We start from the raw sequence: 16796 nt of genomic DNA on the forward strand, positions 1-16796 counted from the left end.
CTTATTATTTTTCCACTTAGATACGTAAAATATCAATAATATTGGTAAAGTCATCTCTTTGTTATCCTTTATTATGAACTAGTAACGAGGAAACACTTGTACAGCGAGAAAAAGCAATAGGAAGCAATAAAATTTAAAATTTGAAATGGTTGTCCGCCATCTTGGATCCGCCATCTTGGATCAGCCATCTTGGATTTCCGTTTTTTTGTTAAAATTATAATTTAAAGCAACTTTCAAAGGGGAAAAAGCTCAGAATGTATAAAAGAAGTATCAAACTAATGTTTATTACCCAAACAAATGACTTTGGAAGTGTTATTTGGAAAATAGAGCAGCATATTTGTCAAAGCAAAAAAGTGACAAATTTTACCCCACCCCTCCCCCCCCAAATATTCGATGTTGAAACATTTTGATGTAATTCAAAAACTAGTCCCAAGCAAAGACCATTTTAACAACAAAAAGCACTATAAGTGTAAAAACGCGATCTTAAAACAAAAAAATCACCAGTTTTTAAATTTTCCAAAACCTATGTGTCAGAAACTGGTTGCCATGGCAACATGATTAATCACATGGACATGGTAATTATACCAAAATGTTCCTAGATAAATTTTAGGAAAAGTCAGAAAATTTGAACGTCATAGCTCTTTCGGTGTAGGAGTTATCACGATTTTGCCGGAGGGGGGGTTCGAAAAGCCCCCTCCCCCAGTCTGAATAGGGTTAAAAAGTGTCTGCTCGTGTCTGCGTACGAAGGCCGACGAAGCTCCTCGTCGCACGCGAGGAAAAAACCTCTGGTACCCAGAGAAAGCTGATGAAAAGACTGAATCATAATCTTACTCAGAGAAAGAGAATCCTAAAATTTTGAAAACGTTATTTCAGGTCGCAGTTTATAAGGACGAGAGTGGACTGAGCAGAGATTTGAGACAGTTTTCATTGACAACAACTATTGATTCCTTGGACGATAACAAACTTATGAGAGGGTCGTACAGGGGGGGTCTCTCGCACGGTTCACGAACAGAAAAAACAGCGAATCACGGATCACGGCTATCAAAATTTCATTTTCCCGAATCACGAAAATAAACAAGTAAGGTACTCGTTTTAATAACCTTCTCTTACGGTAGAAAGAGTGTTTGAAGAAAGCAAAATCGTTAAAGGCTAAGTAAAGGCTGCTTATCGGAAATCACATACCTAAATCACTCTCGATGGACGACTCTGACCATTCGTCCACTTCGCGTTGTAACTGCCCGAAGAAACAACAAATCGTCTAAAGAATCTACCTCGTAATTGTCAGCAATAGGATATTCAGCGTCTGAGTCAGTGTCATACTCTTCCTCCTCTTCTACCTCGGCCTCCTCTACTAATTGAACATCTTCAATGGCCTCGTGCGATGTAGAAGGCGTAACACGTAACAGTCGTAACGCTCGTAGCAGAAGTAACAGTCTCCTCTTCGACAGTGTTAGGGCTGAATGAGACTTTATCTTTAGGATAGTCTGATGTTCTGCACACAGGGGCGGATCCAGGGGGAGGGTGCAGGGGGTGCGCCCCCCCCCCCCTGGGATGACCTGCGGCCGCTTTCTAATTAACACTGTGCAGTCGCTTGACAGACATACAAAATCTGCTCTATCGTTTGATATGTATTCTCAGCAGTTCACATTATGTTATTTCCTAGTCAAAAGCCCTCTTCTTCGTATTCGCTTTTAAAATTTTTTACGTCATCGGTCAGTTAGTGGTGCACCCCCTCCTAAGAAAAATCCTGGATCCGCCCCTGTGCACATGTTTAACGGCAATGTTCCGGCCTTGAACATGGTGGTCTCTTGTCTCACACTTCTCTGTCTTGCAGCCCTCCCATTATTTGTCGCCCACTCAATCATGAGGTCTTTTTCCTGCCTATTTAACTCCCTTCTTGCCTTAAGATGCTCCAGCTTCGGAATGGCATTTAGTGGAGTGCTCTGGCGCAACACGGGATAATATGATTTATCATGTGTGAAGTAGTAGGCACTCCAGGGTACTACACGCTCAATGCTTTCGTATACGGTATTTGCCAGATTCCGTGCGTACTGCAAAAGGGTAGGAAACTGGTCCTTGAAATGACCAACTGCGTGTAGGTTTTCAACCTGAACTGTTAGACAAGAGTACAGATCAATGGCGAAGCTTGGGTTATGTTCTTTAACTAACGCCTCCAGATCTTTCAGTCCATTTAATAACACGTTAACCGAACGCTTTGTCTGATTAGAAATAGTTCCTTGAGAACCGCTTGGTTTACCTGTGCTGGCATTGTTTACATCGTTGCTATGCGACAACGCTTTTTCTGTTGTTGTTTCCAAGTAACTGTCAAGTTCTTCCAGAGGCTCGATTGCTTGTGGTAGGGAACGTTTTGGTACAGTCTGATGTTTCATATTAACAGAAAAGGCTTTATACAGGAGACCAAGATGGCCTAAATACTTTACAATGCCTTTTATTGAGGTAATTAGCTTCACAGAGCCTGTTTGAGCATCGGTGATGAATATGTTCTTATCGTGCTCCACACATATGCCCATAGGCTGCGCAAATGTTGCTTGGTCTCCCTTTCCATTCGAATTGCCCTCCTTTCCTGTGCTTGAAGTAAAATAGCATCGCCCGTGTTTGAAGCTGTATTTTACCTAAAGTATTTAAAATTTACTTGTCTTGAAATATTTCTAAGTTAACTTTGTACTACCATCGTCATCCTGACATAGTCGCCGTATTCTCTTGTTCTTCTTTTAACCTTGATTACTTATTAACCTATAGAAAAGTCGGCCCGTATCTTTCAGAACGGTCCTTGATGTCGTTTAAATAAATTCCTACCTTGTAATGAAGATGTATTTCCTGATAGTAGCGGCCTCTCCTCGTCCCATTGCTCTTGTGTATTTATCGCAAAGGCCTTACTGCCATCTTTTCCCTTTTCAAGACGACAAAATTTAAGTTCAACACAGGAGCCGAGGCCACGTTTCTCAGCCTCTACCTTTGATCCGCAAATTCCGCGAACTTTTTAGTAAACACTGCCAAATATGAATGTTCATCTGTAATTGGAAAGCGAACTCGTTCCTTTCCAAGAAAATTAAGCGAGTCGACAGACTTTGGATCAACGTAAAATACAATACATTCGACCCTCATCGTACTATACGTACTCGTCCCCTCCATGTCTCGGATGTTTCGATGTTTTGGATCACTGTCCTTTGACCTCCAGTGACATAGGAGACCATAGGCATAGGAATAGACCTCTGATCCATGATGGGCATGTGAAGCACGTGAATTTGCACAATGGATTACTTTAATTAAAGCGAAGTCTGTTACTTGTCACATTTGATGTTTTCAGTCTTAAAATAAGTCTTCCGGAGCACTCGCATCTCAAAATCACGCCAAATAGTGGTGAATTCACGAATATCGGTTAATAATTCAAGTTCTTCACGAGTCATGCAAAACCTTCACATCACGGATCACGAAGAATAATTTATTAAATTCACGTTTCACGGAAAATAAAATCAGCCAATCACGCATCACGGGAATACCCCTGTACGACCCTCTTATGATGAGAAGCTTCTTTGCCATTTCCACTATTTTTCAAAGATGAACCGAAAAAAACATGTAAGCGACCCCGCGTCCGATACGTCTTTTATCCTTTAGGAAAAAGCTCAGAAAAACCTTTGAGGGAATGGCACCCACCCCCTCCCCCCCTTTGTACGTCCGAGGGTTAACTTTGTCAACGTGGTGAATTTGCAATTTGATTTCACTTTGAAATGAAAGCCTTTGTAATGTGCTGTTGTTTTCGTAAGCTAATAAAGAGATTAGAACTCTTGGAGCCAAGTTACCAGGCAATGAACCATTCGACTTCGTACGTCAGGTAAGAAGTCTGTCGTGATGTCGATTTATGTGGATCTTGATGGGAAGAAAATCTAACTGGAACCCAGACCCTATCAGTAAGTTCATTTCCAATTCTCTGTTTTCTTCTCATTTTTCATTTTCCCATTGTTTCCCCATTCCCTGTGTTTGTTGCACGCTTCCCATTCCACGTTTTTACAACATCCTTGGTATATCCTTGGTAACGATTATAATATTTGCTCCATTAATAATGAAATATGAGGAAAAGGACCTCGATGAAACGGAACCTCATTAAAGGACCTTACAGCAAACATTTCTTGCCAGTCCCTTGGACCTTGTTATATCAAAGTTATAGTTATTTCCACTGTCTTTCTCCAATGTTAAAATGTTCTTCACTTCGTTATAAGTACATAGAGGTAAACTTTGTTGTAATTGGCGTCTTAATTTTAATACTGTTACCGCAGCAACGGCTCGATACAACTCAAAACTGCCGGAGGCTCCAGATAAGCCACTTTCAGATGGAATATTAAACAAAACAACCAAAGAAAACATTTTCGGCGGTAGGTAAAACTACAATCATCATCAAAAACGTTGGCCCCTTGGATCAATGTTGGACAAAAATAAATTGTTTGTGTGAGTAATTCTTCTTACATTTCCCACATTGAATAGCGGAGAAGAAGGGGGGGGGGGGGGGGGGGGGGCGTCGTCATGAAAAGGACAAATAATCTTTTTGAAATTAGATATAAGGCGCATGAAATGGATCAATAATGCTGTTAAGTTGTTCAACCGTCCCAGCTACATACTTTTGTCAATGATTGTAGCTTAACCAAAAGAGCCAGTAGTGTATATGTTGTGGTCTTATCCTTGGTTTAAATTTCACTTCCCTTTGTTTTAAACTCATTATCATGTCTATCATTCAATACCCGAAAACAAAGGGAAATGAAATTTAAACCAAGGTTACTTTATTGAACCAAAACCTATCTATTCCCTTATCATTGGTATGCTAACCGCGAGTTGGTCCCGATAACCCGAGGTTAACTAACTGGTCCTCTAACCGCGCTTCAAACAACTCAATTTTGACCCCAAGTTAACAGACCTGCAGTTAAGAAAATTAATTTCGGGTTAGGCCTAACTCGAGGTTAATTCATCCTGTCTTTCGAACAACCCGGCCCAGATGTCTATTGTTTTCCTTCCTCCACCTCCACCACCACATTTCTATTGTTTTATCTTAATCACTACCACCACCATTACATTTCTGTTGTTTTCCCTCCACTACCACCATGTCATTATTGTTTCCACTCCACCACCACCACTAAATTTCTGTTGCTGTCCCTCCACCGCCACAACACCAATCCAACCACGTCATTTCCATTTATTCCCTCCGCCACCACCCCAACGTTTCTATTGTTTTCCCACCATCACCGAATATACAGGTTCTATCGAAGGCCAGACAGGCCAAAACCAGCACAAAAATGCTTAAATCATGCCAAAATATCAAACTGGAACAATTTATGGGACAATCAAAGTGGCGCGAAATAGAATTTGCATAATTACGTTACGACTCAGTGTTTTTAAGTCACGCGCGAGTCAGCGCTTATTCCTTTGACAACAGGAATAAACCAATGAATAAATTTCGTAGTTTTTAGTTAACCAATAAAAAACGAGATATGTATAGACCTGGAAATAACTAGAAATCCTATCCAACGGTTTAAAACATAGCACATGAACTTATCTTAATGAGATTTCCCCGCACGTCACTCATGAGATATTAAATAAGGTTATGACATCTATTTATTTACCAGCTTTTCCAGATACAGGCTTGCCCAGAGGGAATGTGCACGAACGGGACTCAGGTCCCATGCGAGATGCCATCCCTAACCAATCCCACAACCCGTAAAGGTTGGCCACACCACCAGGGTCTACGACCCCTGCTCTTTTCAAATGGTGATATGGGTTCTTTCACGTCCCACAAGAACAAATCGGTGAAAGTGCTGTGAGACGGAACCTACGGCTTTTCGTCCTTATCCGAGAAGACTAGAAAGTCTAACCATTTGCAGATGTCAATACAAAGACAGCACTTTCTTCTCAGTTATTTAAAGACCCTGAGTATCGATTCGGCCGGGGTTTGAACCCGCAACCTTCCGCTCGGCAGACCGGCGCTCTCCCAACTGAGCTAACCAGGCGGCGGTAATCGACATCATCGCAGTTAATATATTCCTGCCCCCCCCCCCCCCCCCCCCCAATGAGATCCCTAACCAAAGCATGAGTCTAAATGGTGCACTCTGTACTACTTAGGTCGGCCTTTGGTGTGAGTTGAGAGAGTTCTATGAATAGAGGTCACACTACAGGGTTCGTACAGGCTTTTGGATCTAAAATTCAAGACTTTTCGCAGCCTTTTTTTTCCAAAACAATGACTTCTTTTTCCAGACTCAAGGTTCTCAAATATGTGATCTATAGAGACCTTAAAAAAACGCAGGAAAAAAGCTTTTTTTCATGAGCTTTCATGGTGCGCTGCAAAAATAAACAATTTTCCAGAACTTATCTCTATATTGCAGACTTTTTTACGAATTCAAGAGTCTGTACGAACCAAGTGCTAATGAAAACGAGGAAGGGGAGGAGGGGGGAATTGAAACCTGTGCAGTTGATGCATCCTCTTGCAAAGCCTGTGTAATTAACCTCAGGCACGTTGGAATACTTGAATGTTCCTGCTGCTGTATAACAGTGAGTTGTGCCAATGTTGGGGAATGTGTCATAAGAACAAGGCATCTGAGTCTGCAAATTTTCGCCTTCACACAGCTCAACATTACCCGAACCTAGGCAAAAGTTACATGTTGTTGGATTGACAGCTGTGGAAGCGTAAAACTCAGATTAGCGCAGAAAATAAGTACGGATAGAAAGGCTAAAGCAAAACTAGTGTAGGAACAATTACCTCTTTAAATTTGCTTCCACGTTAACCTCTGTCTACATAAGCGTTAAAAAATTTCATTTCCTTAATTGTTTGTTGGATTTTATGCTTTTTTTCAGTAAGGGAGGAAAGGCGAATCAATAACGTTGTCCTCGTTCCATTAAAAGGGCCGGAGCTGTTGTCTTTGGGTTCATTCTAATGCTGACTGTCAGATTCTATAAACACAATTCTTCCTTAAATATAGGTTAGGGGGAAAAAGTAAGATCCGTGTTATTGGACAGAGCTGCAACTGCGCCAATAATGGGATATATTTTCTCGCAACGCCAACATGAAAACTGAAATGATGACTACACAACAATCACTCTTAAGGTTGTTATACTACGTTACCATGTGATCCAGAGGTAGGGGTCGCATAACTTGTAGTTGTACCCGCTGTCATGCCTAATAACCGACCGTAGCATGAGCATCTGGTGCAAAATGGTCAACTTCTGCAAGAAAAAAAAAAAGAAAGTACGATTGTACATGTATAATGGTAGAACCTATAGAGCGTTTTCACATGACGTCACGGCGGCCATATTGGTGTTCCAAAACAATAAAACGGCGGCCATGTTGGTGTACTGAACAAATCCTGAGGGAGTTGAACTCTTTTCTTATGTAAACGCTTCTTTTGTTTCAATAAATTTGCATAGATGCTGGTCACGTGAGTGAAAACGCTTTATTGATCAAGACGTTGGCCATCTCCGGTGTAGTCTAATGTCTTAAGCTTGTTGGTCGGCGGGTGGTCACCCGGAGAGAGAAGGGCTATCGGTAAAAAGATTAAGATCATGAGATCTACCATTACTCAGTCAGCAAGTCAGTCAGTTAAGGTAGATTTCTACTGTCGCGTCATTTTTACGCGCAATGAAGTGGTGGCCATATTGGTGTACCGTACCAAACATGAAAGAGTTGAATTCTTTCTTTATGCACCACTTTATTTTTTTGTTTCTTCAAACCAACGTAGGTGCTGATCATGAGAGTGAAAAGGGCTATTAAAAGCTGAAGGTCATTTGTTTGCTTGTCAGTTTGCTTTTTCCGATCTCGTGGTCAAACCTGTCCATCCTCACTTGCCCAGACCACTCAGCAGGCTGACTACAAAGGGCCTGCTTAGTGTAACAAGAAAAAATCTGACTATGTACTAATAACAATCACTGAGCGCAATGCTCTTAACACCAAGAACTTTGACTTACCAGAGGTACGAACAGCAACCAGAAGTTCCTGGCAAGCTTTGTTTCAGGGTACACTTTCACCTCTTCCAAGAGAAGCCAGGCATGTTTTTTTTTTCATATTCCTTGCATAAAGCGCTGACGTCACAAAACGTATGTGGTAATATTACGAAAACAACTTCCGGTTGATGTCCGGACTATCGAAGTCACAGCTCTAAGCTCTCTATCCTTACAAGCTTGTGAGACAGTGTTTCCATGTAATACAGTCAAACCCCGTTAATACAGACACTGAGTGGGCCATAGAAAGTGTCCGTACTAACGGGGTGTCCTCTTAAGCGCGTTGGTTGAGCTTTCTAAAGTTAAATAAACAAAATACAAAGGCTTTTTTCCCCAGGGACAAAGCAAAATGTCCGTAACAATGAGGTTTCCGTATTAAGCGGGTGTTCGTAAAGTGGGTTAAATTGTATACCGAAACATAAGACAGGATATTTACTCATAAACCAAGAAGGGAGTTGAAAATACCAGGGCAGTAAAAGCTCTAGACCCTCGGGGTCAGGTTTGAGGGGTGGGGGGGGGGGGAGTAGAGACGGGGGTCTCATTTGAGAGAAGGGAGTCTATTAAATTTGGCAAAGATGATGGTATCAATTGTCAAAAAGAACGAGAAAAAAAAATGGAAAAGTTCAGGAACATAAAATTGGAGTTAATTCGAAGATCACAAACTTCCAGCACTTGCATCAGAACTATACGCGATCTGTCCAACATGAAGTGTTACATTCGTGATTAATTAATACAGTCTATCATTTAATAATATGGGGGGAGGGGAAGAGGGGCTTAAAGAGAGGGGGCGTAATAAGCTGCTTCTGCTGAAGAGGGGAGAGGGATTATTTGAGAGGGGGATCTGAATAGAGGATTTCCAGTATTTATTTGAGGACCACAAGTTTATCAGTGCCCATTATAACTTTCAAGTATTACTTTCTTTAAGTACAGTCTCCACTCAACTCCATACCATTTGCAATATTAATTTTCAATTGAAAGTACTGGCCAGTGCCAGAATGATAAAACACTGTTACGTGCAAAGCAAAAGAAGTCGCTCAAACTAAGCCAATTTGCCTTCAACGCAGAAGGAAACGTACCTTATTGAATCCTGTGTATCTAAAACAGCTTGTACTTGGTTCCATCCGTCTCACACACAACTAAAACCTCTCCTATTTTAGTGTCGTCCTCAATCAGTTCGATGATGCCCTTGGTAACAGCAGAAATCCTATTAAAAACAAAACAAAGCAGAACAAAAAACAAAGTTAGGATTACACCAACTCTACTAACGCTCCCAATCCTAGAGTTAAACATTTTCACATTGTGTGAAACTTTTTACTTTAGAGTCGTTTTATGACCTTTTTCAGTAGAGGCTTCTGTGTTCTGTTCTCTGTGGTACTGAAGCATAGACCCGAAGAACTCTCTATGCATGCGCATACGAGTGGCATGATGAGGTGGCGGCTTTTACTGTTAGGGGTTGGCTTATATACCTCCACAACTGGTTAATGGTAGTATTTAATCAATTTTAAATGTTTCAAAATATAGTTATTTCCAGCATAGGAAAAACAAAACAAAAAGTTACCCAAGGAACAGCTAAAAAAAAAACTGAATTAAACTAATTCTGACAAACTTACGGTTGTTTGGGGAGGCTATCTTGTGCTTCAATTTCCTCCTTTCTTAGTTTGTGTCTAGGAAAGTCCATTTCAGTGTCCGTTCTTCCAGGGCAGATACAGTTCACACGGATTCCTTGATCTCTCATAGCTGCCTTCATTAACAAAAAAAAGAGAAAAGGTTCTTTAGTGGCAATAATGTTATAGTTAACTCTTAGGGTGTATTCGCTTGCAGTACACGCGTATAGCCGTCGCAATTGTCTTGAAGGCAAAAAACAATTAACAATTTCAACGAGTAAAAGTGACGGCTATATAAAAAAGCGCTTTATTTGAGTGTCAATGTATTTAGCACGAAAGTACTAATTGGGGACACTATTTTAGACGGGACCGCCATTTTACGTGGTCATCCGAGCCACGAGAAGGTCCAGCCACAGTTGCAGTGCAAAGGGAGTACCTTCATTTCTCAGTTATTTTAAGACCCTGAGTATTGCTCCGGTCTCGGGAATCGAACCCGCGACCTCCCGCTCTGTAGTCAAGTGCTCTACCGACTGAACTAATCCTTACAAATGTAATTAACACCCTTTCTTAAGACCCGTATACATAGGTGCGGACAAAGTTTTAAAAGGAAAAACCCGCCTTTCGCTTACACGGGATCCGCGGATCTGTGCAAGTTTTTGAACGGCAAACAGTACAGCAATCTGTGACAAAATTTGCCCGGTTCCGTGCTCACAAACCTGTTGTACAGAGGAGATTTTCGTCCCTTCAAGAATTTGTCGGATCAATTTAGGTAGCTGGGAAACTGCCCACCTAGCCCTCCCCTAAGGTAACATTAACACTCACTTCTCACTTAGGACAAAGTGATGGCTTAGGGGAGGGGTTGGCGGGCAGTTTCCCGGAAACCTAAATTGAGCCAATTTGTCCGCACCGGTGTAAACGGGATTTAAGAGGTACAGTTCTTGTCAAATTTCAGCCCAGAGTGAGCATTTTTTGTTTGTTTTAACTTAGGCCCCGTGCACACTGACGCATAAAATGTTTTTCGTCCACACATTTGCTGTAGAAGTGCAAAGAAATGTCTATAAATCTGGAAACGCAACGTTGCCGGAGACAACAGGGTTTTCAAAAAGTTACGTTCTGCAAAACGTTTTCCATTCAGACTAAGGGCCTGTTTACATGGAGTGGGGTAACCCGGTCTAGTGGGGTAAGTTTCTTTTGTTTTCACTCTCTGGGGGACACAAAACAAAAGAAACTTACCCCACTAGACCGGGGTCCCACACTCCATGTAAACAGGGTCTAAAACGCAATGCAGGTATTTTAAACTGAAGTCATATTCATCCACTTTGAAAAGAGTCCGTTCTCGGTGGACAATTTACGCGGTAGGCCTGAACGTAAGAATAAAGTAGACAAAACTGTGCTTTTAAATGTAACTGATGTAGTGGTTTCATTTGATTGGTTCATAAAGATGCACGTTTTAGTTCAACCAATCACCAAGCGGGAGCTATTCGAAAGCAAATCAGATGGGGACTGCCTTTTTCTCAACACACTGACAGTTACTCTGAAAGAAAAAGAATGTTCTGTTACAATATTTCAGAGAAATACTCACATTTGAAATACTTCTAGTAAAGGCTACAATCCCGTGCTTTGTGGCACAGTACATGGGGGCAAGTTTCCACGCAGAAAGGCCTATCAAAGCAATAAAGTCATGAACTAAAGATCAAGATATGACATAATAGTTAAATGTACTGATAATTTCGCTATTCGTTAGTGTTTTTCTTTATTGTAATTATTCCTGGCCAGTATCCATTGACTAAAAAATGATCCAGGGGATCGTTTCTCTACCGACTTGTTAACTCAATTACAAGCCCCACGCCTTACAATTTGAATTGTTTGGTAAGCTGGTGGTTCTTATTGCATTTCTTACAAACGTTTTTAAATCCTGACTTGAATGCGAAAAGGGAAACGGCACTTAAAGCTGTAAACTTGCACATATTACGACTTGACAATATCATGAGGCCGGGGGCTCGACGAGCATGCCCACCAATCGCTTATCAGTGAAGTGAATGTTAATATAACTATATTTTCAACAAAGTTGCTGGCTTGAAACTGTAACGGTGGAATAAAGGTGACATTATGAAATAGTACAGGTAGCATAAATTATTGTAGTCTAGTTTACTAAATTAAAAAAGTAGAGTACATTCACTGTATTTCTAAGACTTGAATTTGTACTTCTCCGGCCAACGCGCGGCAAAAGTAACAAAGACGAACGCAGGAAAAATTTCAACAAAGAAAGACCAACGTGGAAACGTGAAAACTGCTCCCTTAATTTAAAGGGGGGAACTTTATACCGAGCTTATACCGGTTCCACTGTAACAGTATATATATAAAACTTTCTTTTAAAAGCTTCCCTTCTTTTAAGTTCAGTTCAGTTCAATGAAGTTCGCTCTACACTGATCTGTACCTGCAGTTGATGATGTGTTTATCATTACTGATCCACTCTTCATGTGTTCTAGACCAAGAAGAGTTCCATGAATGGCACCACCCTAAATATTTTTACCAACAAAAAGAGGTAGACATCAGTAAAATACGAATCCAACTTGGAGTTGCAGAAAACGTAACATTCAGGTCAGTCAAACCACTTATTTTAACTCCAAACTTAAGCAGACTCATATTTGTGGACTACTTGTTCAGTGACCTTAAACGTCAAAAAATGAATTCAATCACCACCCAAAATAGCCCAGTGAACGGCGCTACATGTCACGTTTGAGCCCTAAGCAATAAGTTAACGTCTCACGATACCTCCTCTCGGTATTAAGATATACGTGATCTCGGCGAGATGGTGCCGAGATTTGACGCTTCTAAGCGCTGCAAACGGTGACCTTCGAAAATCATCGGAACATCTTCGGTAATGTTCGGAACCGAAGACGTTGGAATGTCTTCGGAACTGTTCCAAAGCTGTCAGGCTTTTTCAGAAATTCAGTTAAAACATGGATACTAAAATCAGTCGCATTTTACACGGGAAAAGTTGGCAGGTATACCTCAGGCTCGTTGCAACTGGTCCCAGTTAATTAACGTAAACAACATGAACAGCAAAAGACTGTTGGTGACACTTAAACTGATGTTCAGTACGCAACTTGTAAGCCCACACCAGGAGTCAGGAGATAGATACGATCAGGGGCCCATCTAATAAGATTGAAAGGCATTCATGCACATGTAGGGGTAGATATGCAAGAAGGGGTCACCCCCTTTCCACTGGAGGAGTCTAGGGATATCCCCGGGGTAATTTTTAATGTGGGGGCCCCTAAAACTCTTATTTTAGTGAACTTCAAGCGACCAGGGAAAGAATTTTAGCCATGAGCATGGCACCTGTTTGGACCCACATCAACTTTGCTTTATTTTGTATTAAGCATCTGTGCAACAATAAGTTGATACGTTTCGTATCAACAGGATCACCAAATAATGCGCCAGACCTTGTAAGTCTACCTGTAACTGTCAAAGCAGGCATTTCAAGGAGTTTCTCCCTTCCTTTCTTACGTGATATACAGTCCTAGCGTGCCTGGTGTGCACTGTTATTTTCTGAATAGTGCCAGAATTTCTGAATAAGGCAAGCACTTATTAGTACTGACTAGCAATCAGTTAATGCCCTTTTTTTAAATGAGTATTGTAGGATCTCAGTTAGGATTCATGAGTAAAAAGAAAAGTGGTAAAAAAAGTGTAGACTGGTATCCTGAAACCTTATAGAATTTAAATAGTTCATAAACAATTCGGCCCCCAGTCTCTTCCTACAGGTTGTCACTGGCTTACAGTGACAATTTTGCTGTATGATTACTTTTAAAAGTGTCTCAAAACCGGCCGTGGCAGACTTAGTTTTAATAAGTTGATGACCATGCAGTTATTTGACTGACTGAAAAGGGCGATAGTACAGGACATATTGGCTGATGGGTAGCTGTTTATTGTGCTATGCAATGGAAAAGCAGCTACAGAAAGAAGCAGTTAAAACTTACCAAGTTTGTATTGAGAGTTTTATTCCAATCATCTTCATCAAGAACAGCTGCATTGTTGCAAACAATGTCAAGTCTTCCCCAAAAAGAAATAATTCTTGAGAAGGCCTCTTTAATAATAAAAATAATAATGATAATAATAATAATTAACTATAACAATAACAATAATAATAATAATAATAATAATAATAATAATAATAATAATAAAAATTAAGTTCAGCATGCACACTATGGAATGCAAGGTTATTATTACATGGCACAGTCATATAATTATTTATAGTAACTTATTATTCTTTAATTATTATTACTATTAATTTATTGTTATTATTATTATTATTATTATTATTATTATTATTATTATTAGATAAGTCTGTCAAGTTACAGTTCCATTCACCTTTGTTTATCTTATCTGTTCTCTCTGCACATGCATTAATTGTAAGACACGCACTGCTTAATCTGACTGCGGGCTCAACTGTACAGGGTAATGGACTAGCATCCCATTTAGGGGAAGGGAAGGTAGCAATAACTTTAGAGAAATAGATGTTTCAAGAAACTGAAACGGTCCGGAAAACTTGTTCAAAGACCTGGATAGAGCGGTTTTCATTTAAGTATCGAAAAGTAATTGGTTTTGCACTTTCTACACGATGCGATTGGCTTAAAAGATTCGCCTTACCTTTTCATCCAATCAGAAGTAAAACCAAAGCCAATTGTGACGCGCTCGCATGCATTTTCCCGCGCTTTGCGTCAGCCACATGTAATTACTTTGAGTTTTGATTGGTTCAATGTATTGTCTGTGTCCTATGTGATTGGCCAGAGTAATTACTTTGGTTTTGGTTTTACGACACTCAAACGAAAACCACTCTAATTTTTAACCAATCTCGAGGTCAATTATATGCAGTGTTTAATACCACCAACTTATTACCTTTAAAGTATATACTGTATTATGTATTATAATCAGGAGTCGAATCAATAAAACTTTTACAAATGTAATTTTAAATTTTACAAGTGTAGCTATTGATTTAGAGTGTGAAAACAACAGTGGCCAAACTTGTAAATTACACTTCTAAAAGTTTTATTAAATTGGCCCCTGGATAGAATTTGCACATGCTTATATTGTCTTCAGGAAGCATCTAAAACATGTGCTATACTGATTTTATTACTAAATAGTAAGAACTTAATATAAAACCTTTCAGTTCCTTCTCAATGGAAACATCACATCTAATGAACTTTGCACACCCTGTCCCATAAGTTTCACTGAATATTCTCTCTACCTCCATGCCTCTTTCTTCATTGAGGTCAACAATAGCAACCTAAATCAAATAGAAAGTATTATTACTTTTATTACTGTATTTCCTCCCATATTAAAGTGCCAACACTCTAAATAAGTACTCACCCCCTAAGCCATATCAAACAAGTGCCTCCCTCCTCGCATCACAAATTTTAAACTGCATACCATTGACAAGGATGATGAGATTTAATCAACATTTTTTTGGAGGGGAGGGGGTTAGGGAATTGTTTTGTTAATTGTATATCAGTTTTACCCCTGTTGAAAAAATGAATTATTAAATATTGATTACTGAGTTTTGAGGTTTGAAAATGGCTGTAATGTGAGCAGATATTAATGTCAGTTACAGGTCAAAATTATATTCAGGTGTAATTTAATTTTTTAACCTTGGTTGATGTTTCCAATTCCCTATGTCTCCTAGCCCTAATTCATGACAATTAGGGATAGGGTACAAAGAAAAGATAGAAAAAAAAAATAACAAGTTTGAATTTAATTTTGACCTTCAGTAACATAATTATATATATAGTCAAATGAGTGATGTACATAATTTAAAACTGTTTCAAGTTACAGCTAGCTCACTTAGGAAGAATAAGGGCAGAATTCCAGTGTTAGGAAGGATAAGGTCAGAGTTCCAATGTTTGGAAGGATAAGGCCAGAATTCCAGTTGAACAGTCCTGTGTGAATGAAGTGTCCAGTCAAACTTATCAGCAAGTCGAATATTGTTCTGATGCCGTTTGACAGTACCCAAAGAGTGGACACTAGTTTCATTAGAGCAAATCAACCAATTAATATTTACCTATTTTTTAAAGTTTGTGACATGAATTTATAAAATGGACCACTTGATTACTAAAATCAGATCTCAAGAAGTCAACATATAGATTTCAATTGACTTTGAACATCACTCAATTAGTTTAGGGTGCAAAGAAAGTCAGTTTACAGCGTGCCATTCGGGCAAGCTATAGCTAGCATGTACTAGCCCACAAATCATTTCAACTAGCCCCCAAAACCCTTTTTGATTAGCAGGATTGATTACAATCCTTCTGTAATTTGAATTTCCCCAAAAAACAGCACTTGGCCATCGGGCAAGTTAAGAACAGAAATCACTAGCCAGATAGCAAAATCCAGTAGCCCCAGGCTATTGGACAAGACTTTCTTTGCACGCTGTAGTTACCATCATTTTAAACAAGCACTGAAAAAATCGACTTGTAACATCCTGAGTTTTAATAGACAAATTTAATTTCACTTTTCCCTCTCCCCTCCCCCATCCCCCACCTCGTCCTCAAAGTGCAAAAAGGCTGAGTACATCAGTGTATGCCCCTGGCTGAGGCTGTTTACTTCAATTGAGAACCCTGCTACCCCTTTGCCGGGGAGGGGAGCTTTTCGATTGACCCATTCTGATGAAAAACTTCAAGCAGTTCCCCCTCGAGGGGAGGGGCGGAAACTAGAACTTCAGGAACTTGCATGGTCAGATTTCAACGAGACTGAAAGTCTAAGCTTTTTAACAAAAGGAATAGTTATTTTAGGTAATTTCGCCGTTTCACAGTATCAGTCACTACTGAATTTTAGCCACATTTAAGCCACAATACGACAGCCTGCAACGGTCAATTTAGCCTTTCAACAAACTCATGAAATTTTCGAAATTTTCCGCATTCGCTTGCTGCTATCCAAAGTCGCAATAAATACCTTGGCGTTACGCTGCAGCAGTACTTCGCAAAGTCCACGTCCTATCCCTGAAGCTCCACCTGTCACTAACGCCACACAACCAGATATTTTCATCACAGTATAATCTTTAAAATGCGCACTAAAGTTCAGAAGAGAAAGCGCGTTTTCCCCTCTGTTGTGACTTTCACTTGAATTATGCGCCCGTCAATTCGCGAATGGGACCTGAGAACAAAACAAATTACCTGGAGGGGAACGTGGGGGAGGAAAGGGGGA

General features: G+C 40.1%; 1 protein-coding gene across 1 annotated transcript; it reads right to left on the reverse strand.

The window, feature by feature from the left end:
- Positions 1–7121: 7121 nt before the first annotated feature.
- Positions 7122–16637, reverse strand: LOC140927756 (15-hydroxyprostaglandin dehydrogenase [NAD(+)]-like). Its single transcript, XM_073377438.1, has 6 exons — positions 16545–16637; positions 14763–14886; positions 13580–13686; positions 9606–9736; positions 9072–9199; positions 7122–7224 (listed from the first exon to the last, which is right to left on the reverse strand). Exons 1-5 carry the CDS (start codon positions 16635–16637, stop codon positions 9091–9093), a joined length of 564 nt encoding a protein of 187 aa, XP_073233539.1. The 3' UTR covers positions 7122–7224; positions 9072–9090.
- Between the last annotated feature and the right edge of the window lie 159 nt (positions 16638–16796).

Source organism: Porites lutea, chromosome 2, assembly GCF_958299795.1.
Source record: "Porites lutea chromosome 2, jaPorLute2.1, whole genome shotgun sequence".
NCBI classification, from domain to species: domain Eukaryota; kingdom Metazoa; phylum Cnidaria; class Anthozoa; order Scleractinia; family Poritidae; genus Porites; species Porites lutea.

What these genes read in the sequence shown, in the direction of transcription:
- LOC140927756 (XM_073377438.1), bottom strand. Translation starts at nt 16,637, where the DNA reads ATGAAAATATCTGGTTGTGTGGCGTTAGTGACAGGTGGAGCTTCAGGG. An exon ending in TGCTGCAGCGTAACGCCAAG is followed by an intron (nt 14,887 to 16,544) that starts GTATTTATTGCG and finishes TATTTGATTTAG; the next exon opens with GTTGCTATTGTTGACCTCAA. An exon ending in GATAGCCTCCCCAAACAACC is followed by an intron (nt 9,200 to 9,605) that starts GTAAGTTTGTCA and finishes TGTTTTTAATAG; the next exon opens with GATTTCTGCTGTTACCAAGG.